Here is a 25,243-nt window from a genome sequence, read left to right as displayed (position 1 = left end):
CTGGCCTATTGTATGAACCCACCTGCTTTGCCTTCCAGACTTCTAGAACAGGCATCCCTGCAATGATAGAATTTGGATCTTCCTGGGCAGCTGAGTTTACTGTGTCATTGGCCCCAATAACAAGGACCAAGTCTGTTTCTGCAGGCACAGAAATAAATAAATGGCAAAAAAAGAAGGAAGATTAAAAAAATTCAGAAGCAGCAGAACTCAAATCCTAATCATTAGCAGCAATTTAGGCTGCGGCAGTATCAAGAGACCCTACTTAATTCCTTTTCGTGGCTATACATTTGCAAGGGGGGCCCTTCCCTAAAACTAATTCTTAAAAGCAGTTTAGCTGTTTTTCCTGGCAGCTTAGAAAGCAACTGCATCAAAACTAATGAGAAGCAGCCTGGAAAACTCCAACACCAGCATTTAGCAAAGCAAGAGACAGAGACGCCTCTGGCCTCGAAAGTTCCTTGTTTATTAAGGAGGGGGAAAAGACAATTCACAACCAAATATTTAAGGAAAACTTGGGTAGGAGCTGTGGCTCTATGATACATTAGTATTTGTTGTTGTAAGGTGCAAAGTTGTGCCCGACCCATCGCAACCCCATGGACAATGATCCCCCAGGCCTTCCTGTCCTCTACCATTCCCCGGAGTCCATTTATGTTTGCACCTACTGCTTCAGTGACTCCATCCATCCACCTCATTCTCTGTCATCCCCTTCTTCTTTTGCCCTCAATCGCTCCCAGCATTAGACTCTTCTCTAGGGAGTCCTTCCTTCTCATGAGGTAGCCAAAATATTTCAGTTTTATCTTCAGGATGTGGCCTTCTAAGGAGCAGTCAGGGCTGATCTCCTCTAGGACTGACCAGTTTGTTCACCTTGCAGTCCAAGGGACTCACAAGAGTCTTCTCCAGCCTCAATTCTTTGACGCTCGGCCTTCCTTATGGTCCAACTTTCACAGCCATACATTGCAACTGGGAAGACTTGCAATTGACTAGACTAGATTGCCTTGACCAGACGCACTTTAGTTGGCAGGGTGATGTCTCTGCTTTTTAGGATGCTGTCTAGATTTGCCATAGCTTTCCTCCCCAGGAGCAAGCGTCTTTTAATTTCTTTGCTGCAGTCCCCATCTGAAGTGATCTTGGAGCCCAGTCCCCCATTCCTGCTTGGTATACAGAAGTTCAATTCCTCAGACTAAGATTCAGGAGTGCTGCTGCCAGTCTGAGTAGACAATTATGAACTTATTCAGCATAAGGCAGCTTCAGGGGTTCAAAACTTAAGGCAAGTGGGCTAGGGCACAAAACAGCAGTCTATGCAGCTCTCTTACCTGGAAAGTCATGGTTGATCTCATCCATTTCAAGGACAATGTCATAGGGGACTCCAGCTTCTGCAAGGAGCACGTTTAGCTGCCCGGGCATACGGCCAGCCACAGGATGAATGCCGAATCTAAGGGTGCAGGAAGAAAAGACAAGAAGTTTGCGCCCAGAGAACACGGTGCTTTAAAATCACATGAACATAGCGATTGATAGTACTGTAGAGCAGTGGCCCCCAACCTTTTTATCACCGGGGACCACTCAACGCTTGACAATTTTACTGAGGCCCGGTGGGGGGGGGTAGTTTACTCCTCTACTCTCAACCACTGCCCTAACGCTCTCTGATCGCTATGGTAATGTTTAAACATCCCTTCAAAATAAGATACAGACACGCCACAACAATGAACATAAGGAACATTTTATTTTCATGGAAATTTTAACTCATGACAATGACAAATCAATGGGAACCCTGAGCTTGTTTCTCTGCAATGAGATAGTCCCATCTGGGAGTGATGGGAGACAATGACACCCGAAATGTGTTGTAAAGGGCTGGGGGGGATGAAGTAAAGGGCCGGGGGGGGGGAGAGAAGGCGTCCTTTGTGGCCCACCTCCAATTAGTCAACGGACCACATGTGGTCCGCGGCCCACATGTTGGGGATTGCTACTGTAGAGATCGATAACCAGGAAAGAATGACACGTTTGGCCAACCCCATAGCTCAAGTGGCACTCATTCAGTTACACAAGAACCACCTGTGGCTCTCTGAGCATCATTTTCCAATGTGGCACTTCCACTTCCATGACCACCACCCGTTTCAGGAAAATGGACAAGACCCTTGCCTGGCAGGGCTTGTGGTTGGTCACTGGTTCCCACCTTGAAAGAGCTACCCCTGGAGGAATGGCTATTAGGAAGCAGCACATGCAATGTGTCTCAGTAATAAGTACATGCACAGGAGCATGGTGCATGCATCTCTTAAGAAACTCTTTAGTCTCTTAAGCATTTTTGCTTGCCATTTCCTTCACAGAATAGCTATTCTAGCACCCTGCCTGCTTATTTAAACATATTGTTTTTCTGTTTTTAAAAAAGCTGCATTTGTTTCTGGAGTCACGGACTGCAAGCCAAGCACAGCCATATTTTCACACCTCACAGGAGCAGTCACAAACACAATCCAGCAACCACAACTTTCCAGCCCCAGGGACCTATACACAGTGCACAAGTCCCTGCAGAGATTAAGAGACGAACCCCACCTTCTCCTATGCTGAGGTTCATTCTGCAGAAATCAAAAACACCTGAGAGTTTATTATAAGGAAATGTCTCTTTGAAAGAATTCAAAAACACACAATGTTTTGGGCTTTAAAAAATGTCAAATTTTGTCCCAAGGAGTAAGGATTTCATTGTCGTTGAATCAACTCTCAAATGCACAACAGGTGAACCGATCGAGTTTTGGTAATTGCCAAAAGATCAGTAAAGCCATCCCAGTGGGAAGGGGGAAGGAAAAGACAGACCAACCTTTCCATTAATTAATTCAACTTTAATTCAAGAAGTATAAGTACTATGTAAGAATGTGTCCATAAATACTATGTAAGATTGGAACTTATGAACTACTTGGGTCCTGAGAGCTATACAAAATCTGGGTTTGACAACACAGAGAGGAAAAATGAACAGATACAAGGAGAAACTAAAATAGCTCAAAATAAGTCATTTCCATTGTTAAGCAACTGTAATGAGACATAAATACAGATATTGAAGGGCAGGGAGTTCCAGAGTGGAGTCCATACTTCTCTTGCCAAATAATCTCTTAATCACGCTGTTTCTGTAGCTCAGGCCATCTGGATTATGCAAATCTGCTACCCAGGATTTGGAAGTTCTTTAGAGCGAATATTTCGGTGACGGGGGAAAGATGCTCTCCTCCTTTTTTGGAGCCAACCATGGTGCAACATGAACTCTGCACTGGTAGTAAGACCAACCAATGTGGCTTCAAAGCAGGATGCACATGCTACCTTCTAACCCTGGTTGCAAATTCTGGTTTGCAGCTAACTTACAGTTAGTATTAAGCAACCCTGCTTCCAAGGCCCAAAAGGAGGAGAGGTCATGGTAAGTTAGAGGGAATTTTGCATGAACTCTCTGAGCTTAAGACATAAAAGCATCCAAATAACTTCCTGCTACACTGAAATCTAATCTAAATATTAAGTTCTCTGTTTGCAAAACATATCTAGAAACTATTAACAGTTCCAAGAATACTCAAGAGGGGACCTCACTGCAATCCTAACAAAGGCCAGTTGTAGAATCCCAATGCAGAATAGCAAAATAAATAGGTAACAATATAACAAAGCTTAAGATTTCAAAAGTCAGCCAGTGACTCAGTAACTTAAGCCTCGTGAACATATCTGGTTCTTTCCAGAAGCCCTGCTGAAATGCCATCTGTGTTTAGAAGATATTAGACCTCATATATGCTGAAGCCCATGCTAAAGTTTGGGTAAGGAACAATATTTGCCTATGTTTCTAACACAAATGACATTTAAGCAGTTCTTATTACAATGCCAATTTGGACTTTGTGCTCTCCCCAGCTAGGCTCAAAGTACTTAAAACATGTACATAAATTTGTTTCAGTGTCTGGACTTTACCCAAAAGAGATGTTAAGGGCAGGATTTCACTTCTAATATTGTTACTACTTGTAACAGAGTAGGAAGAAGAGAAGGCAACTGAGAGTATTCTCTTGTGAGCACCTCTGTGACAAATCCAGGCATCCGTTTGTGTAGTCACTCTGCCCTAACTTCTTAGTTCAATGAGCACAACCTCTCTCTGTTTGACTACCCTAAAGGTGCACGATACTTAAAACTGGGGATCTGCTCTGGAAGTAAAAATTCAGCCTGCACACTACCAACCCAGCAGCCTGGCAAGGAAGTCCCTTAAATCAGGGGTAGTCAACCTGTGGTCCTCCAGATGTCCATGGACTACAATTCCCATGAGCCCCTGCTAGCGTTTGCCAAGAGTCTGCCGATGTTTGGTTACTTGCATCACAATATATCAGCTTACAGCATTTAGAAAAACAGGAGTGAAGATGGGCAAGATGAATGTTGCATGTTAATACCAATTACCAAAGCACACTACTTTTTTGGTGGTTTTGGGCAGGGGTAGGCATATAAGAACCAACTCTTCTTCTTCTTCTAGTCAACCTGTGGTCCTCCAGATGTCCATGGACTACAATTCCCATGAGTCCCTGCCAGTGAATGCTGGCAGGGGCTCGTGGGAATTGTAGTCCATGGACATCTGGAGGACCGCAGGTTGACTACCCCTGGTTTTGGGGATGGAAGAGACTTGTCATCTCTGCTTGTAGACCCAATGCACCCAAGCAAGAGAACCTGTGCAGATATGTCCCAAGGTTCCTTAAAATCACTGCCGCAAGGACCTGCTTATTTTGCAAGCACAGAAATGGTATTGAACACAGCCTTGGGGAACCAGGATATCCACTTTAAAGCTGGTCACCAAACATCTAACCTTTCCAGTTGACACCAAGTTTGAACACTTGGCTGAAATCTTAAGAAATAGAGCAGCAGAAGCTCAGGAGGACTTCTAGCAGTTGAAGGAATGGCCTCAATACAGTTACCTATTCCAGCAAAGATGAAAGCCTGAGAAGTACAGAAAAATGTGAACATGTGGCATGGAGTCCAGCAACAGGTATCCAGATAGATTCAGGTGTGTAGCCATGTTGGTCTAAAGCAGCAGAACAAAGCTTGAGTTCAGTGGCACCTTTTAGACCAACAAAGTTTTATTTAAAGGTATATAAGAAGAGTTTATTTTCATACCCCCACTTTTCACTATCCGAAGGAATCTCAAGGCGGTTTACAATCACCTTCCCTTCCTCTCCCCACAACAGAGACACCATGAGGTAGGTGGGGCTGAGAGAGCTGTGACAGGACTGCTCTGTGAAAACAGATGTATCAGGACTGTGACTAGCTCAAAGTCACCAAGCTGGGAGCATGTGGAGGAGGAACTCATGTGGACTATTTGTTAAGGCTGGGTTGTATTCCCTTTTGTGGTTTTTGGTTTTGCATGTGGAGGAGCACAGGATCAGACCTGGCTTGCCAGATTAGAAACTGTCACTCTTAATCACTACACTAAGCTGACTCACGTGTGTCAGACAAAGTGCGCATTCACACCAAAGCTTATACCTTGAATAAAACTAGGTGGGTCTTAATAGTGCCACTGGACTCAAACTTTGTTCAACAGGTATCCAGGTAACTGACTGACTCAGGCAGAGTAGGACCTGGGACAGCTCCCAGTAGTTCCTTCCAAATAGGTCTGAACTCCAATGAGTCACCAATTAGCAAAGCTGGGGTGTTTCTAGCGTTTTCATGGCAGACTCAATACGGGGTGGTTTCCCAGTGCCTTCCCCAGTCATTACCATTTACCCCCCAGCAAGCTGGGTACTCATTTTACCGACCTCGGAAGGATGGAAGGCTGAGTCAACCTTGAGCTGGCTGCTGGGATTGAACTCCCAGCCTCATGGGCAGAGCTTCAGACAGCATTTCTGCTGCCTTACCACCCTGCGCCACAAGGGGCTCTCACCTGCAGCTGTGACTAAACATTCATTTAAAAGGAAGGCACAGGGTGGGCCCCCAACACCACACAGCCTTCCCTGTTGGGAACCCAGAAGAATGAGGGCCCTTGCCACTGTGGTGGAGGTGGGGGGTTCTGATCCCTCATTGTAAGGCATTCAAAGACTGGTTCATACATTCCAAAGAGTGCAGCGGTAGAAAAGAGGGCACTACTTTGGATACCAGGCAATGGAGTCCGAATTTGTTCCACAAGACCCCATCTGAGGAGAACTCTTCTTCTGTTTCTGTTCTTCTTGCCCATGGCGATTCCCTATTTTCAGGGAGGTAAATGGCTGCATGAAAGATTTCCAAAATGTGAACCACCGATCTGCCGTATGAAGCAGTAAAACTGCAAAGGGAGTGCTCTAGTATCACCCTCCAGGGCATCCCAGCTAATCCTTACCTACAGGAGGAATAGGCAGCTACTAAGCAACATAAGCTAATGAGAAGCTGTAAAACCTCTTTAAGTGGGAGGAGGAGAGTAAATGGAAGAAAAGTCTGTGATTGCTTCAGGCGGGGCTTGCAGAATCAATAGAAAAACCAGGAAAAGTTATCAAGAGACCAGGGCAAAATTTAGGTCTGGTGCCACTACGTTCTATTGTTCCAGGCCCACCTGAATCTACTAAGACAGGGGTAGACAACCTGTGGTCCTCCAGATGTTCGTGGACTACAATTCCCATGAGCCCCTGCCAGCAAACGCTGGCAGGGGCTCATGGGAATTGTAGTCCATGAACATCTGGAGGACCGCAGGTTGACTACCCCTGAACTAAGAGACTACTGAGGGAGTCAGGTTTCATCTGGTAAAGGAAAAGAACTTCGATAGGACTGGTACATGGGGCTCAGGAACTGATAAAGAGGCAGAGATGGAGCAGGACATCTGTGTTCCCTTAGGGAAATAGTTGGCTAAGGGCTTGTGAGGAGATTGAGGAAAATACCCCCCAAAAAACCTTGCTTCGATAGTCTGAGGTTCTTGGGTTTAAAGAGGAGTTCAAAAAGAAATAATTTTCTGTCTCCTTCTTTGGCAGAGATGAGCAACACGGTGCTTGTGAAAGGGTGTTTTAAAGCAGAGCTCTGCCATCCCTGGCTATAAATAACCAAGAAATTGTTATTCCTCATTTTATCCAACACACTGATAAGCCTTCCTAAAGGAAAGACAACAAAAGTTATCTTTCTGTGTTGTGGAAGGAAGGTGTTGGTGTGAATCACTGAGTGAGAAGGGGAACGGGAAGGAGAAGAAAATTACCTCAGATCCTTGTTCCACCTCCTCAGGCTTCTCCTATTATAGCAGCAAGCACTGTTAGTCATTAAAAACTGCCTTACTGACCACTCACACTCCATCCCACAACTAAAATTGCCTGGATCGAGAGTGTGCCTCCTCAGACTAGACAACTTGGGGGTCATTATCTCTGAGCCAAGGTCTTGCAATTTCACCTTCATAGCCATCTCCTCTGAATTAGAGTAACTGCTGAAGACATTTGAAGTCTTGGATGTGATAATACAGAGCTTCTGATTCTCCCCTACCCCAGGCACTATGCAAAATGAAGTAAAATTCTGCTAAACAAACAAATCCATCCAAGCTTACTTTTTTCCTTTCCTTTCCTTTTTTTTTTCCTCACACAAAATGTACGCAGGTTGAAAAGTCCAGCTTCTTTTGCTACAGAACTTCAGAACATAAAAACCTTGCGATGGCCTTCTTCTAACCCAAACAACAGAACTCTGCAACATCTTGAATACAACATGTAGACAGGGAAAGAGGAAAATTGGAAAAGGATTTACAGTTTCTTCCAGCTCTCTGTGATGGCCCTAGAAGTTGACTTTTGCAATGTGTTACAGCGTCCAAATAAAAATACATATTTTTAGGGTGCAGGGGCTTAGCAATAAAGGGAGTGGTACAAACAGTTGTTAATTATGTTGTGTTCTGGGGCTGCAAGCCATTAAACCTTTGACTTGCAAGGTTTGAGATGTTTACTTTACGCCTTTGTTGAGCGGGGCCTATTTTTTAAAATGTTTACATTCTACAGTTAAGCACTCAAGGGAAAATATTGAGGACACTTGACCCTGTAATATCACAACTGCTACATGAATTCTAAATTTAAGTGGCATTTCTAAGTTTGCATTACTGGAACATCTCTCCATTTCAAACAAGCCATATAACATTTTGTGCAGGACATTAAAATGAGCATGAGTAGTTTACACAGAGTTCTCAAAACAAACACACACAGATCCATCTCAGAAGGAAAACCAAAAACTTGAGAAAGCTGTCAGGGATTTAAGTCTATTAAGACAACACAACCAATTCAAGGTCCATTTAATAGAGTGTCCGAGACCTAGATTCACACCCATACACTCAGAAGGATAGTTGTGGAGGATTGTTAACTGTTGCTCAACTTAACTCCCAAACAGAGAGAGAGGGAAGAGAAGAGCAAAGAAAATGGAACAAAAAACTGTTACCCATGCAGGGCTCAGTCCCTGAATCCACTTTAAAGAGGAAAGAGAAGATTGACTCTGAATACATGCTTGCCTTATAAGGCCACCTTTCCCAGACTGATGTAGGGGTGGGCTCAACTGTGAACTTGCAAGTAAGCGCAGTCAATCAAATCTTTGTCCATTAGGGGAGGGACCATTGCTGTCTGGTAAGAAAACCTGCTTTGCATACACAAATTCCCAGGTCCAATTCATAGCTTCCCCAGTTTTCAATAAAACCAAGTACACAGATGCTACAAAAGACACAACTGAGACCCAGGACAGCTGCTGCCAGCCAGAGTAGACAATAGCAGTCCTTTACAGCCTAACAGTCAGAATCAGTATAAAGCAGCTTCATGTAGCCACTGACCACAAGACCAAAGCAGGTGGCAGACCATTAAGAATTTTGAGAGAAAATATTAACTTCTTATGATCCAACTCAGGTAATCCACCTTAATAATTTATACAATGAACCTATCCTGGGATGGATATCCTCATCTCTGACCTCTTCCATTCCTTGTTTTAGTGCAAATTTCAACTCTGGCCCATTTTGTGATGGGATATTAGATGTGAATCAGCCCTACACAAGGGTTTGGTATTTCAGGGAAATTATTTATTAGATTTTTATACCGCCCTCCCAGATGTGCCACATCAAGTTCTGTTGACTGAATCCTACATTTCCACACCAGCATGCGCACATGCACACGTGCGCACACACACACAAAGCCAGTCATAAGGCAATATAGTAGGTATTTTCCGCACAGCAGGTTGAATCTTCAGGGTGTTGATCAAATTCAGATTTTCCTTATGTCGAATGCCAAAGTTAATACACTGTATTCCACACATTTATTCAGGCTGGGTTTGCCGAGGTTCTCCCACATTCAAATGTCAGCAGAAGCATTAATCTGACACATTACATCATCTGTGACCTCTTCAGGGGCATGTTATGGCCAGAGGCAAGTTTCTCAAGAACAAACAGAGCCTCCGAACCAGACATCAGGCGAGCTGTCGGGACGGCAGTACAACACACGCAACTTTTCTTGGCACAGCACGGGTTCAATAAACTGATACCCATCAAGTCCGGATTGGCATTGATCTGTGGCAGATGGACGAGTTTGTCACATTTGGATGCAGAATGTGGCACTGGAGTCCTGACACTCCCCGGGCCAACAGGGAGCTGAGAGGGAGCATCTGTACTCAATGAGCATCAGAGGGGCACGCCATAAAACAGTGAGAGAACAAACTCGATGCAGATGGTAAATACAGAATTATTTCATTAAGAGTCATCTAGGTGACCATTGTGGCAAAGTCCTGCCGAAAGAAGCTGTAAGATCTACTCCGCCAACTTCAAAACTATTCCACTGGCAGTTCCTCTGTGTGAAACAGATGCAGAAACCCCAGAACCCCTGAATGCTGTGTCTGGATGTGTTTAAAAGAAATGAAGCTATTCCACATAACAACACACACACACAAACACTGCAGCCCTCGCTTGATTTAGTTACAAAACTGAGGAATCCTGGAGTAAATAACATGCACAGTTACTTCCTAGGCTCTGCTATTATTATTATATGTTTATTTCTAGGCTGCCCCTCACTGACACCAATCTTGGAATGGCTCACAACAATAATATCTCATACAAGATAAAATCATTTAACTATCCATTTTTAATAAAGGTAAAGGTATCCCCTGTACAAGCACTGGGTCATGTCTGACCCTTGTTTTCATGGCAGACTCAATACAGGGTGGTTTGCCAGTGCCTTCCCCAGTCATTACCGCTTTACCCACCAGCAAGCAAGCTGGGTACTCATTTTACTGACCTTGGAAGGATGGAAGGTTGAGTCAACCTTGAGCCAGCTGCTGGGATCGGACTCCCAACCTCATGGACATAGCTTCAGACAGCATGTCTGCTGCTTACCACTCTGCACCACAAGAGGCTCTATTTTTTTTAATAGTCTTCAATAAAACCAAACCAATATGCTCCATCACTAAGACCTGGGGACAGATGGAACAAGATTTCTTCCAGGCTTAGATGGAAAACAGGCAGGGTGGCGGAAGGGCCCATTCCAAGGCCATAAGCAGTCTGGGCCCAGTGTACCTAAGGAACTGCCTCTCTGCCAACATCTCTCAAAGAACTTATGCTCCAACATCTCAAACTTGCTGGTGATCCCTGTTCCCAAGGAAGCTCAACCAGGGCAGTGGAATAGGCTGCCTAAGGAGGTGGTGAGCTCCCCCTCACTGGCAGTCTTCAAGCAAAGGTTGGATGCACACTTAGAACAATTCCACAGGGCCTGCAAAAAGAGAGCTCTTCTGCCAGAGGTTTGAGATTGACCAAAACTGACAGCATCTACTGGGCCTCCTGAACCTCTCCCCATGAAACAAACACCCTGAACTGACCAACCATGGGACTGTTAATATGTTGAAGTTGTTATACACTGTTCACTGTTACTGTTGTTACTCATTGAGACAGGGTCACTGAGATATACTGCATTATTCCACGTTTCCCCCATGTTCCATGTAAACCACCCTGAGCCACAGAGGAGGGCAGTATCTAAATATAAGAAATACATAAATATAATAGGTGCTTAGTCTTGGCTTCTTTTTACAAGCTCTTCGGAACTCTGACAGTTCTGAAAGGGCCCAGGTCTCAGCTGGCAACTCATTCCATCAGGATGCAGCCAGGGCCAAAAAGGCCCTGGCTCTGGTCAAGCCCAGGCCCACTTTTTTGTGCTTGGGGATCGCTAGGAGGTTGGCACTAGCAAAGTCAAGTGCTCTTTGGGGGATGTACTCAGTGAGGCGGACCCTAAGATGTGCATGTCCCAGATGGCATAAGGGCCTTCTTATATGATAAATATTCACACAGAACCAAATGATAGTACTGGGGATCACAGCCTGGATCTAGAGATACACAGTTTAAGCACAAAATGCAGCCAATAGAGTGGGTGACCAAACAGAGGGGGATGGGGGAGATATTGCTTGGCTTTCGTGCTGCTGTCCTCAATTGGAAAGAGGAAGAAAAGTTGGGTTTTATACCCCGCTTTTCACTACCCAAAGGTAGTGACATAAAATGGCCTTCCCTTCCTTTCCCCACAACAGACACCCTGCAAGGCAGGAGGAGCTGGGAGAGCTAGGAGAGAACTGTGACTGGCCCAAAGTCACCCAGCTGACTCGTGGATGAGTGAGGAATCAAACTTGGCCCCCCAGATTAGAGTCCGCCTCTCTTAACCACTACACCATGCTGGCTCTCACTTTCTCAGTGACTTTTTAGTCCCAGTATTAAGGAGGGGAGTAGGTATAATATGGGTGTGTCTCCTCCTGCCACATATCCAGGCTACAAACAGCCTGGGAGAGCCAGGGCACACAAGACTGGTGGAAGGGAAGATGAATTTAACCCTCTTCCCCCAGTGCTATATAGCATGTGCTGAGATCTCCATCCACCGGCATGAGTTGGAAGTTCCTTTGAAACCAACTTAGATGAGCAGCCCTGCTTGCCAAAAAGCCAGCATCCCACGGAGTGTGCTGCACAATGGCACCAGCGGGGGGCACCAGCTCACCTGCTGCTCCTCCCACCAAGAGAGAGCAGCACAGAATGAAACAATCAATGAACTGACACTGAACTGCATGGCCACTGAAGGATTTCAGCCAAGCAGAATTGCTGGCAATGCACAAGCAGCGGCCGATCGAGAAATTTTCCTGCTAAGCTTGCTGGCCAGTCCGCCATGTCCCATTATCACGCACTTACACCTGCAGCTGCTTTGAGCAGCTAAATTACACACCTGGGAATCTGATCATGGATCATTCGTGGCCAAACGCGGCACTCGCCCCTGGATTTTCCCGCAATACTCGCACTTATACCTCCCCAGCAGCAGTGAAAGCCAGCAGGATTTGCAAGGCCCCGAAAAGGACAGCGCAAGCCGTTCTTGGCACCTGAAATGACCATTCGTGTCCATGTGGACAGAAGCAAGAAGCCATGAACTGGGACCCCCTCCTCCCAGCCCCCATGGCAAGCAGAATACAGAACATGCTGTTCCAGCACTTGAAGGCCAGGAGGGGAAAGCCAAGCACAGAGAGGGAGCAGCGAGATGATGTGGACAAAAGGCAAAGTAACCGGCACCAGGCTAGTAATTACCGGAGAGCCAAACAAGCCCGTAATCTTGTTTTAATGCCTTTTGATCAGGAAAGCCACTCCAAGGACAGCCAAGATCTGTTTCAACTGTGTTGTACTTTCAGAACAAAACAATCCTATGAGGTAGCGGCATGAAACTGAGTGGGTCCAGGATGCACTCATGAAGTTGCACATTTCTCTTTTCAATAAGAGAACGTGAGGCCCAACGAACCAGAAAGACCTGGGGACCAAGATGAGGCCACAAAAGGCCTATAGACTCACTGAGTGATCATATACATCAGGGGTAGTCAACCTGTGGTCCACCAGATGTTCAGGGACTACAATTCCCATGAGCCCCTGCCAGCAAATGCTGCCAGGGGCTCATGGGAATTGTAGTCCATGGACATCTGGAGGACCACTGGTTGACTACCCCTGATATACATGACACATATAAAAGGTCCTGTGTGGGGTAGTTTGGGGGATTTTTTAGTATGTGCAAAATCCCAAGTTCAATGCCTGATCTCCAGCATAAGAATTTTGATGGTGGTTATTAGTTGTGTCTTTGCTCTACCTGCTCACATCTGGCCTGCCATCATTCTGTTTTCTGCCCTCACGATGATAGGATGGTCGCGATATTCTTTGGGACAACACACCTTGGACTGCCACCACCCCTCCCCTCCCCATGGAACAGTATTTATTATTTCTTGTTTCCAGTGGAACAATAGGGCAGGCACCCCGAACCCTTTTTGAGTCTGGAATTCTGACACAGGGTGGTGGGTGCAACCATAAAATGGCTGCCATAAGAGGCGGAGCCAACTACACACAACATGCAAGCCTAAGTGCAGGGGAGAAGAAGGGCAATGTAAAAAAAAAAAAGACTGGGGAAGAGGAATGCAAGAGAATAAAATCAACTCTGTGCTGCCAGCTGCTACTGAAAATATTATTCACTGAAATAGCACATGGTCTACGTGCTAATTACATTGTTCATTGCTACCTTTGACCTGGCATAGTGGGATGCAGTAAAAAGGAAATAATTAACATATGTACGGACATAACTGTATTTCCAGTAGTGGATTTCCTTTCTGTGCCTTCAGGGGTAGGCATGCCAAGCCCATTGGAGTTCTTAGAAAGGGATTGTCTTCTGCCAAGGTTTTAATTTAGGCTACCTGCTGGTATGACCTACTAGAAGGCCTAAGATTATATATTCCAAAGTAGCAACAACGTAGTTTGGATACCAACTTTTAAGAATAAGGAGCCATTTTAAAGATTTTAAGAAAGCGATTTCCATTCTCAATTTCTATGGTTTCCAGTACTTAAAAAAAAAAATCCAAGATCAGATTGATGCAGATTATGTGGAAACCCAGCCCAACACTTCTGATTGGCTGTGGAAGATGGCAGTGGCAGTGACGGCACAGCGAGCAGGGCACAGCACCGGCCCTGCCCAGCCACTGTTGCCCACCTACAGGTGTGTTCCCTGGGGCAGGACAAACGGATATCACATCTGTAGTCATTTCCGTTTCAGGGGGCACGCCAGTAGATTTTTTCCACTTCAGTAAACCTACAATGTTCTCTGCTGTGTGAACCAAAGTATATGTTTAAAAATAAATAAGTTATTTAGTTGATCCCACCTCATGGAGCCCTGTGTTGTCTGTACTGATTCTAGCAAACTGCCAAAAGGCATTTCCTAGCTCAAATGGGAAGTGTCTGAGATTCTCAAGACGGTTCCCGCTGATACCATTCCTGGTCCCCGCCAAGTGTTTTGACAAAGTGGCTGAGGCCACATGGCACTTTTGCTGCTGATTGGACACTGGAAGTTTGGTTAGCTGTGCAGATCAGTCCGCATAGGCTCTAAAAAGCCCACAAAAATGTACACAACAGGTAATACAGTAACAAGCCGTCCAGAAAAGGATAACAGAATGTTAGCACAGTTTTGCAACACGAACAGTGGCTGTCTTATCTTCTCATAACAGTATCTTATGCACTTACCTCACATTCTTGCCTTTTTCAGCCAGCATTTTGACCAAATCAGCAATTGGGTACTGTGCTTTTGCAGCACACAAACCATAACCTATGGAGGAAAACAAAAGCTGACATGTACAGTGAAATTGGACAACATCTCTCCCATTCCCAATTTGAAGGATTTGGGATAGCTGTTATTTTCCTATTTCCACCTCTGTATATGCAATGCAATATCACCCTACTTGACAGTGTAAGATTTCTTAATTTACAAATACTAAACAGAACACAGAATGTGGCTTTTTGGGAACAGAGGGCACAAGCAATGTTTTGCCATGTTTTATGTCTTTGTAAGAGCCAGTTTGGTATAGTGGTAAAGAGTGGCGGCCTCTAATCTACAGAGCCGGATTTTATTCTCCACGCACAGCCAGCGGGTGACCTTGGGCTAGTCATAGCCCTGTTAGAGCTGTTCCAAACCAAGCAGTCCTGTCAGAGCTCTCTCAGCCCCACCTATCTCACAGGGGAGAGGAAGGAAAGGCAATAGTAAGACACTGTGAGACTCCTTCTGATAGTGAAATGTTCCGTATAAAAACCCAGCAACAAGACTCTGTTTGTAATTTGTTCAGTTCTGTGTACGGGGAGGGTAGATTTTAATGGTTTTCAAGTGTGATTTTTATGACGAGCATCTTAACTTGCTAACGCCTTGGTGGGCCCTTGCCAAGGCAGAAAGGCAGGATATAAATTCGGTAAACAAGTAAATCTAGCAGCCTCAGGGGTCCCCCCCTCTCCCCATGGTACCTGGGGTGATGATGATGTTATTGGCTTCCTTGATCATGTCAACGGCATTGTCCAGATTCACTTCCGTGTGCGTGCCGGAGATTTCCATTGGCTTCCCGCCAGCGGTTGAAGTTGTGCCATACCCTCCCAGGATCACATTAGCAAGGGAACGATTCATTGCCTGACAAATCACACACACAAAACAATAAACCAGGGTTTGGGTTTTTTAAAATAGAAAAATAAATAACCTAACTTAGTAAATACGGTTCCACAAAGAAAGACGGCAGCTATTTTGGAAGCATTCCCTAATGGGGTTCGCCCCATTCATTCCCACATTTGTTTCTAATGGGGTTCCCCCCATTCATTCTCAGGTTTGTTTCTAATGGGGTTCGCCCCATTCATTCCCACGTTTGTTTCTAATGGGGTTCCCCCCATTAATTCTCAGGTTTGTTTGTTTACTTATTGTCTGCATACTGCTCGACCCACTACAAAATCAAACATCAGTAAAACATCCATCAGTTTGGGTTTTGCTATAATGTTGAAGCTTCAAGAAGACACAATTAGGCAATACCCAATTGTGGATTTGCTAAAAGGGGACAGAAGACAAGGCGTTGCACTGGAACATATAAGAAGAGCGAAAGTGGCAAAAGGACTATGGAAAAAATGAAGAGGAGGAGGAGGAACTGGAATGGATACCATGCCAATTGCTAATGTTTGGCACTTGTTCTTTATTGACTTCCCTTTTCTTCTCTCTTAAAAATAGAGGTAAAGACTGTTGCACAAATAATATGAGGATGATCCCTACAAGGAGACCCGGTGAGTTTTTATAACCGCGAATTTGTGCACACTTGCTGCCACCCGGTGGCCATCCCAAAATTGCACCCTGAACCAAAGATTCAGGTACGTATTCGTCGTGCTGGTCAGAAGCAACCGAACGAAGTTTGAGTCCAGTGGCACTTTTAGGACCAACAAAGTATAAACTTTTGTACTACTTCATTGTTATTTTGCATTGCATCCTTCAGAGGAAGGCCATGGAGTGGGAAAGGACCAGCAGGAAAAGGCAACTCAGTTACTCGGGACAGCAGCTCAAGTGGCAAAGGGACAGAAGGTGCGACTTCAATGAAAGTTGTCCCAAAAACAATGGGTATCCTGCCTTTTGGTCAATGGGTTTCACAACCGAAATAGGAAACCCCACTTTAAAATTTAAAGCCCATGAGCAGAAATTTGGCAGATGAAATGGATTTTTTCAAAAGTAGAATAAGACCTGAAGCCCTTCTACCCCACACGAACAAACAGAAGAATAAAATGGGAGAGAGAATGGGAAGGGCACACCTGGATGATCTTCTTACCACACACATGATGTAGGAGAGGATGGCACCGGAGGAGCCAATCAGAGCGCCCACAATCGTCAGCAAGTTGTTGTTCAGCAGGAATCCTTCAGCACACAGTGCCCATCCGGAATAGCTGTTCAGCACCGTAATGACGACGGGCATGTCCGCCCCTCCTATGGCTGCCGTCAGAGTCACGCCCTAAAGAATGGAAAGGAGAAGGATGCTGAAAGGGACCGAGCCCTATGAAGATAGGTTCAGGGACTTGGGAATGTTCAGCCTGGAGAAAAGAAGGTTGAGAGGGGACATGATAGCCCTCTTTAAGTATTTGAAAGGTTGTCACTTGGAGGAGGGCAGGATGCTGTTTCTTTGGCTGCAGAGGAGAGGACACGCAGTAATGGGTTTAAACTTCAAGTACAACGATATAGGCTAGATATCAGGAAAAGATTTTTCACAGTCAGAGTAGTTCAGCAGTGGAATAGGCTGCCTAAGGAGGTGGTGAGGTCCCCCTCACTGGCAGTCTTCAAGCAAAGGTTGGATACACACTTTTCTTGGGTGCTTTAGGATGCTTAGGGCTGATCTTGCGTTGAGCAGGGGGTTGGACTAGATGGCCTGTATGGCCCCTTCCAACTCTATGATTCTATGAAAGTCCAAGCTCTCTGCCAGGCTGGTTTCCTTTTCATGCAAGCAACAAGACTTTTGCATTTTCCACTGAGCTCCCCCTCACTGGGGGTCTTCGAGGAGCAGCTGAGGGATACTTCTCCTGGATGCTTGAGGCTGATCCTGCACTGAGCAGGTGGCTGGATTAGAAGGCCTGTATGGCCCCTTCCAACTCTAGGCTCCTAAGAGTCTTTGTCCATAATATTCCATTTGGAAACCAAATTCTGTCTCCAGGCAAATCTACATTCTGAAATCTGTGCGTAGGTTATACACACAGTTCCTTACTCTTTAAAATAATTTTTCTCCTGCTAACCGGGGGGTGGGGGGGGCACACAACTACACAAGTGCGTAATGATCTGTGCAATTGCACACACCGTACACTATCAAGTGGGACTGTACCATGACTACTCCTGATATTTCTGAAAGCACTCTAAAAGGAAATCTTCACAACAAACTCAGAATAGAAACTTCACACACTCTTTACAACTCAGAAAATGGCCTAATAAAAAGCCACCACCCGACTTTCCTTTGTACATTGCATTCTCTGGAAGTACATGACCGTTGGCACCACTGATGCTGCAGTCCTGGGGTCCTAGCGGAACATTTTAGCTTCCTGGGCAGTCTGCTAGAGGTAGTATTTGCAGAAGGGTGACAAGCCCTAGGCCAGCTAGACAGGCAGAGATAAGAAGACTCAATATATTATTATTACATTTATTTCCCACCACTCCTGAGACCGGCTCATGGCTGAGAAGTGGTGCTGAGAAGAAGGGCTTTGATTGGTTAGGCACTGGCAAACTTCGAAGCAGTACAAAACAGATGGGAACCACAAAAAAGAAATCACACTGCTGGCACTTCAAACCAAAAAGGTGGCAGAGCATCTTTTAAACCCAAGAGGAAAGACAACAGGAGCAAAGGAGCAGCTGGCTCTGGACAACTCAGTCCTAAGAAGGGATAGCCCAAGTGCTCAGGGTAACACTAGTAAAAGGTAAAGGTAAAGGTATCCCCTGTGCAAGCACCAAGTCATGTCTGTCTGACCCTTGGGATGACGCCCTCTAGCGTTTTCATGGCAGACTCAATACGGGGTGGTTTGCCAGTGCCTTCCCCAGTCATTACCATTTTACCTCCCAGCAAGCTGGGTACTCAGTTTACCGACCTCGGAAGGATGGAAGGTTGAGTCTACCTTGAGCCGGCTACTGGGATTGAACTCCCAGCCTCATGGGCAGAGATTTCAGACAACATTTCTGCTGCCTTACCACTCTGCGCCCAATAGAACTTGGGAATGAAAGTAAGTTGGCTAAAGAGCCATGCATGGAGTGGAGACCAAGGGGCTGAGGGAAATAAGGGTTATTGGGAGACGTAAGTGTATTATGGTTGCCTATATATCAATGCCAGAAGCCTCCAAGCTAGAATGGAGTTGCCGGAGAACTTGATGCTAAATGACAATTTAGATGGGAGTGTTTCAGAAACATGGTGGAATGGCAAAAGTTAATGAGACACAGTCACCTACTTTCTAAAAGCCCTTGCTGGACACCTTGTTGGGGACCTCTGCCTTAGAAGTTGGGTATCAAGCATGCCAAACATCAATATGTAGCTATTTGCACCCATAATTACAGCTCACCAATTTTTGCTGTTGTAGCACGCACACATCCTTACCATGACAGCAGACAGAGCCGACACGGACCCTAAACAAGTCAACCCTGTAGCATAACTCGGATCGATCATGTACGGAACTATGCCCCCTATGCTTGCGGCTAGCAAACCAGCATTCATTAAGTGTCGACCCGGCAACAGAAGCGGGGCAGAATTCAGGATACCTGCAAATATAGAAAACATGCTGTTCAAGTTCTAGAAATGGCCCATTACAGAGATATTAAACAGAGTGTGCAGGAGAGGAGATTAGGCCTCTTCTCCATCTCCATCTGTGTCCTGGCTCACATTTATTTTATTTTTTTAATGGCAGACTGCAGTAGAGATAAAAACATTTTAAATTGTAATATAAAAATAGACATATATTTAGAATAAATGAATTGGAAGTATTAAAACAAAAGTTAAACTAATTGCCTGCTCTTTCTACCATGGGAAAGGGGGAAATAAAAAAAGATGGCCATTTGAGTCATTTGGTGTATTCTAATGGGAAGGGGCCAGTGGATTAGAAACTTTTAGGCCTCAACCATCAGCCCAGCAGAACAGCTCTGTTTTACCCTGCAGAATTGTCTGAGGTCTCTGCTTGGTTGGCACAGCATTCCTTACTGATTCAGCTCTAACCCAACTGCTGCTCCAGCCATCCCCTTTCTTTATGGGATGTGTCAACAGGGAACACGGGCAATATCATTGTTAGCTCAATGTGCTTTCCTGGGATTGCCTCAGAGATGTTTCCCTAGGGCTGATGCAAAGTATCTCCTTCTCACCAGGGCATTGTTTCATCAGCTCTAAACTGCCAGAAGATTTAGAGAGGTGAAGTTTCCCCTTTCAACACAGGCCCCACAAATCTGCTCTTGTTAAAATTAAAAATGTCCTTCAAAATTCCCTCTTGTTAGCAGCCTTGCTCAAGTTGTGCAAACTGAGGGCCATGGCTTCCTTTATAGAGTCAAATCAACTTTCCCCTAGCATTAGGATCTTCTCCAGAGTTTAATCTTTTTCTCATTAAGATCTGAATTCTCCAAATGCTATCATTAGCCCTACGGTTGATCTGAATGAGAGAGATTTTTGTTTGACTCAAATGCAGATAACAATACTGGTAAATTACATTCTACCAAGAAAACAATCTAACTATTGGTTTTAAGGGGATTTTTAGGGGATTTTATTTACCTATTTTATTTGTAACCCACCATGAGCCGGCTCTGCTGAGAGTGGCAGGCAATAAATTCAAATAATAAACAACAACAACAACAACAAAGAATCCCTTGAGTGAGAGGCCAGGGATAGGTCATGGGCAAAGAGTCCCAAGCTTGATCCCAGGTATATCTCTTAATAAAATAAAATCCCTGGCCTAGCCAGTGGAATAGATCTCAGGTAGCAGGTACTGGGAAGATACCAGACTAGACTCCTGAAAAGCTGCTGTCAATTGGAGGATGGCCAGTCTGTGGCTCTCCAGATCGTCCATGGACTACGATTCCCATGAGCCCCTGCTAGCACGTCCAGGGACACCTGGAGATCCACAGTCTAGCCACCCCTGGTCTAGCCTATCAAATAGTTTTTATGTCCTTATTTAAGTTCCCACTGAATCGGTTAACCTATATCAAGGCTCAATAGTTTCAATTATAAATCCTTCCCCGCAAAAGAGACCCTTTGCTTAGAAAACTAGAAGCCAGACAGAAGAAGAGAAGAAGAAGAGTTGGCTCTTATATGCCGCTTTTCCCTACCCGAAGGAGGCTCAAAGCGGCTTACAGTCGCCTTCCCATTCCTCTCCCCTTAACAGACACCCTGTGGGGTGGGTGAGGCTGAGAGAGCCCTGATATCACTGCCCAGTCAGAACAGTTTTATCAGTGCCGTGGCGAGCCCAAGGTCATCCAGCTGGTTGCATGTGGGGGAGTGCAGAATCGAACCCGGCATGCCAGATTAGAAGTCCGCACTCCTAACCACGACACCAAACTTCGCTTGCTCTCCAACTCACTAGTTTTGTTGGTCTAGACCAGGGGTAGTCAAACTGCGGCCTTCCAGATGCCCATGGACTACAATTACCGCTGGCAGGGGCTCATGGGAATTGTAGTCCATGGACATCTGGAGGACCACAGGTTGACTACCCCTGGTCTAGAAGAATGTGCACACGCATATATCGAAGCTGCATTCATACAATTCGGCAGTATTATGGTCCAGGTATGAGCTTACCACCTCAATGAGAGCTCGAGAAAAGGACATGAAAATCTTGTAGGTACGTGCATACATATATACAAAGGGGGAAAGGCTGACAGAGATAATCAAGAGCCCGTTACCCTGAAGCTTTCCATAAGCAACAAGTGAACCGCTGAAGGTGACGCCTCCAATATATGTGCCAAGATAAGCAACGATCTTGGTGAGGTTTGCTGCTTCGTTGGTAGCAAAGTGAGGATACTCAATCATGTACTCCGCTACGCAGGTGAGGACCGCGGCCAGCCCCACCAAGCTGTGAAAAGCAGCCACTAACTGGGGTAAGTCTGAAATCTGGATACGTTTAGCGATCGTCAGGCCTGTGGAGACAAAATGGGAGCAAAACGTTACAAGCGGTTTACTGTAACGGTGACATTTCTTTCTTCCTTCAAAGAGAGATACGGCCCCTCTTTAGGGATGCCAGGGTCCTGAACAGCACAAGGTTGGTCTTCACATCGTACGGTCAATGATTAGACAGAAAGGGAGAAAACGGCAGGGTTGCAGACACACTGCCACATAAGCAAACTGCTTACTATAATCCGATCTGGTTTAGCAAATTATACCTGCCAGGGAACTCTGAAACAGATCCGGAGAGAGGTGGAAGTACCTTTCACCCATTTCGCCTCCATTTCCTCTGATCTTTCCAGATTCTATAGCTGATTTTGTTGACAAGGGCAGTTAAGATCACAAGAATGACATCATTTGAGGAAAAAATATCAGGCTTCTGACTAGTGGGGACTATAGGGCTGGCTCGTGCGCATTAAGGGCAAAGTTGATGAAGGAGAATGAGCATGAACTGTCAAATTTTGAAGGGATGCACGTGGGGGAAAAAATTTAAAGACCTAAAGGAATCAGCATGGTGTAGTGCATGGGTAGTCAACCTGTGGTCCTCCAAATGTTCGTGGACTACAATTCCCATGAGCCCCTGCCAGCAAACGCTGGCAGGGGCTAATGGGAATTGTAGTCCATGCACATCTGGAGGACCACAGGTTGACTACCCCTGGCGTAGTGGTTAAGAATGGTAAGTCATAATCTGGGGAGCCAGGCTTGATTCCTCACTCCTCCACATGCAGCCAGCAAGGTGACCTTGGACTAGTCACAGCTCTGATAGTGCTGTTCTGACCCAGAAGACCTGCTCTCTCAGCCTCACCTACCTCACCAGGAGTCTTTTGTGGGAAGAGGAAGGGAAGGTGATTATAAGCTGCTTTGAGATTCCTTTGGTCAGTGAAGTGTGTGTGGGGGGCATAAAAACCAACTTTTCTTCTAAGGCTTCCTGAGAGACATCCAAGACAATGTGGGAAGCGCCACAATGCATGAACTGGATATTTCAACGCATGCTGAACATGAGAAAATGGCTAACAATTGGGAAGACTGAAATGTTGTGTTTAACCACATGGGCAGTAACCAGTAGTTCAGAGTCAGTGTACCTTAAGGCAGGGGTAGTCAACCTGTGGTCCTCCAGATGTTCATGGACTACAATTCCCATGAGCCCCTGCCAGCAAATGCAGGGGCTTATGGGAATTGTATTTCATGGACATCTGGAGGACCACAGGTCGACTACCCCTGCCTTAAGGTACTGGTAAAAGCTTTTTCCACTGGAAGAGCCCAATTGACCCTTAAGTTTCTCCTGCGCCAGGATAATGTTTCCTCTTTACACGGTCCACACTCACCCATGGTGCCTCCAACGGCCATTGCGCCTGACATCTGAGCGAGCAACTCGGGAGACGGATTCAGGCCTCCCAGGGTAGCAGCCAGGCCTCCAGCCACACCCACCATGCCCAGGGAATTGCCAAGGCGAGCAGTCCCTTGAGTGGACAGCCCAGCTAAGGCCCCCACGCAGCACAAGCCTGAACCCAGGTACACCATCTGTTGGAAAGATGGAAGAGGAGATGTGCATCGTTTATTCACACTGCAAGCAGCGCTAGGCAGGCAACATCTCACGTTTTAAGCCAAGAAGCACATTCTGTACATTGACGCAGGGAAGGGACTGTGGCTCAGTGGCAGAGCATCGGTTTTGCATGCAGAAGGGGAAATCCCTGGCACACTCTGTTGAAATAATGCAGTGGGTAATAAGGAAGTGTCCTGCCCAAGACCCTGCTTGTCAGTCTGAGCAGGCGACGCTACTTTCTCAATGGACCGACAAACTAAGTATGAAGCAGCTTTATGCATTCCAAGAATTACATCAGATAAGAAGGTTATTTGATTGCAACTGCAGCAGGATTTTGACCATTTTGGCAGATCTGCGGATGAGCACTTTGCTCAGAGCTTGGCTCCTGGCCTTTCAAAGCTGGGGCTCTTCATAACATAAGGATTATATATAAATGTATTTTTAATGGCAAGCAAATCATTCTGCTTCCCCAGTGGAAAATGAAGCAACACCTCAGCTGCCAGGAATTCCTAAAGAGGGGCAAGAAATCTGCACAGCCGACACATACCATGTGCAGCCCAAGCACACAGCACCTATAGCCTCATGTGCACTTTATCTTGCCTTCTCTCTAACAGGCCCATGAACATCTTTCCCCCTGCCCTCCATATGAGCCGCAGAGCAATATTTCGAGGTACTTTAAGCAGAACCAGTAGAGGGCCTCTTGTGGCGCAGAGTGGTAAGGCAGCCATCTGAAAGCTTTGCCCATGAGGCTGGGAGTTCAATCTCAGCAGCCGGCTCAAGGTCAACTCAGCCTTCCATCCTTCCGAGGTCAGTAAAATGAGTACCCAGCTTGCTGGGGGGTAAAACGGTAATGACTGGGGAAGGCACTGGCAAACCACCCCGTATTGAGTCTGCCATGAAAACGCTAGAGGGCATCACCCCAAGGGTCAGACATGACTCAGTGCTTGTACAGGGGATACCTTTACCTTTACCTTTAAGCAGAACCAGTGAGCTCCATGGCCAAGCAGAATTTGAATCCTGGCCCAACATTTTAAGCACAATGCCAAATAACTGCTGTTTGTATGGCAGATTTTAAAAAATCCTGTCTTATACGTGGAAAATGACTCAGACAAAAATGTGACCACCACCACTGTACGTTTTCTAATTATAAATGGCATTGCCTCTGCCGTTCAGGACAGGAGAGTCAAAGCTAAGGTAACGGAGCAAAAGTATGGCGTAGTAGGCAGCTTTTCACTGCAGGTAGAGACGCTAGCCGTGGTTAACCAACTATGAACCAGGTTTAACTGTGTTCTCACCCTTGACGCTGGCTGTGGAGGAATACCAGCCATCTCACATTCCATCCTCACGGCCTTTCAGCAAGCAGCATGGCAGCACCAATGCTGGAGTTCAAAAGTTCACCCGAATTTGTTTTTAAACAAGATTCCTCTGTACATCAAAATTTTACACACGGTACGGAAACACAACAATGTTGAGGGATCTTTTTTTTTACCTGTTCGACATTATACCCGCTTAGGAGAGCTGCTCCGTACCCTCCTACAAATGCACCCGCAGGCAACAGATATAAATAATTGTATTCCGGAGGATCGGTGGGGCGCTTGAACATATCCAGCATCCTCTGGGTGACCAGGAAGCCGCCTTTGAAACAGGGAAGCAAAACAGAATTGTTGCAGCTTGAAATCCAGCTGGGGGCATCATCCATATCCCCGGAGCGGATTCTACAGAGAGCAGGAGGGTTTACGAAGAAGGCGACGAAGGAGATTCCCTTCTTGTGCCTTCATGCCACTGAGCAACCACAGGGGCTGCAATGGCAACCCACAGTGCAATCTCAATGCATGTTGAATCCTGCAATCATTTCCCAAGGAAAGGGCAGACTATCCACACTGAATATTACTCTTCTGGAGGAAGGTACCTCTCTTACACAAACGCACACCCTTTAAAAATCTGAATCGGCCATGACGGATTCCCACACCCAAAATTCAGTTCTTCTTGATGAAGAGAAGCTCAACAAGGAAGCCAGGCAGTACCTGCAATGTTGATTGACGACACAAAAGCAGCAAGAGCAGCAAGGCTTTGAGGCGTATTTTCGGGGAGGTATTTCCCCCCCATCAGGGCCAGTCCCCCAACCGCTGTCAACCCTGCTCATTAAAAAAGAGAAAGAGGACAGAAATGAAGTAAGAGAGTGTACTGCGGTTTGCTGTGGCCTACAAAGCGATTCGGGGATGGACCCACAACTCACCATAACCGCCAGGCCCCCAAATATTAGACTATATTCTACCTAATTTATATATAGGGAGGGAGGGAGGGACGGACAGATAGACAGACAGATGATGG

The 25,243-nt window shown here is 45.8% G+C and overlaps 1 protein-coding gene across 2 annotated transcripts in view; it reads right to left on the bottom strand.

Moving 5' to 3' along the window:
* The window catches only part of NNT (nicotinamide nucleotide transhydrogenase), a 61,296-nt gene that overhangs the window by 3,022 nt on the left and 33,031 nt on the right, over positions 1-25,243 (bottom strand). For both annotated transcript variants that reach the window (XM_077347077.1, XM_077347078.1), the window contains exons 12-21: positions 24,937-25,047; positions 24,402-24,547; positions 22,695-22,890; positions 21,111-21,344; positions 18,832-18,992; positions 16,540-16,719; positions 15,212-15,371; positions 14,444-14,525; positions 1,311-1,429; positions 23-138 (exon numbers count right to left, since the gene is read on the bottom strand). In XM_077347077.1, coding sequence (XP_077203192.1) covers positions 23-138; positions 1,311-1,429; positions 14,444-14,525; positions 15,212-15,371; positions 16,540-16,719; positions 18,832-18,992; positions 21,111-21,344; positions 22,695-22,890; positions 24,402-24,547; positions 24,937-25,047 — 1,505 coding nt within the window. The remainder of the gene's footprint in view (positions 1-22; positions 139-1,310; positions 1,430-14,443; positions 14,526-15,211; positions 15,372-16,539; positions 16,720-18,831; positions 18,993-21,110; positions 21,345-22,694; positions 22,891-24,401; positions 24,548-24,936; positions 25,048-25,243) is intronic.

The sequence above is a fragment of the Paroedura picta genome, chromosome 7, assembly GCF_049243985.1.
Source record: "Paroedura picta isolate Pp20150507F chromosome 7, Ppicta_v3.0, whole genome shotgun sequence".
NCBI lineage: Eukaryota > Metazoa > Chordata > Lepidosauria > Squamata > Gekkonidae > Paroedura > Paroedura picta.
This window is presented reverse-complemented; position numbering and strand designations above follow the sequence as displayed.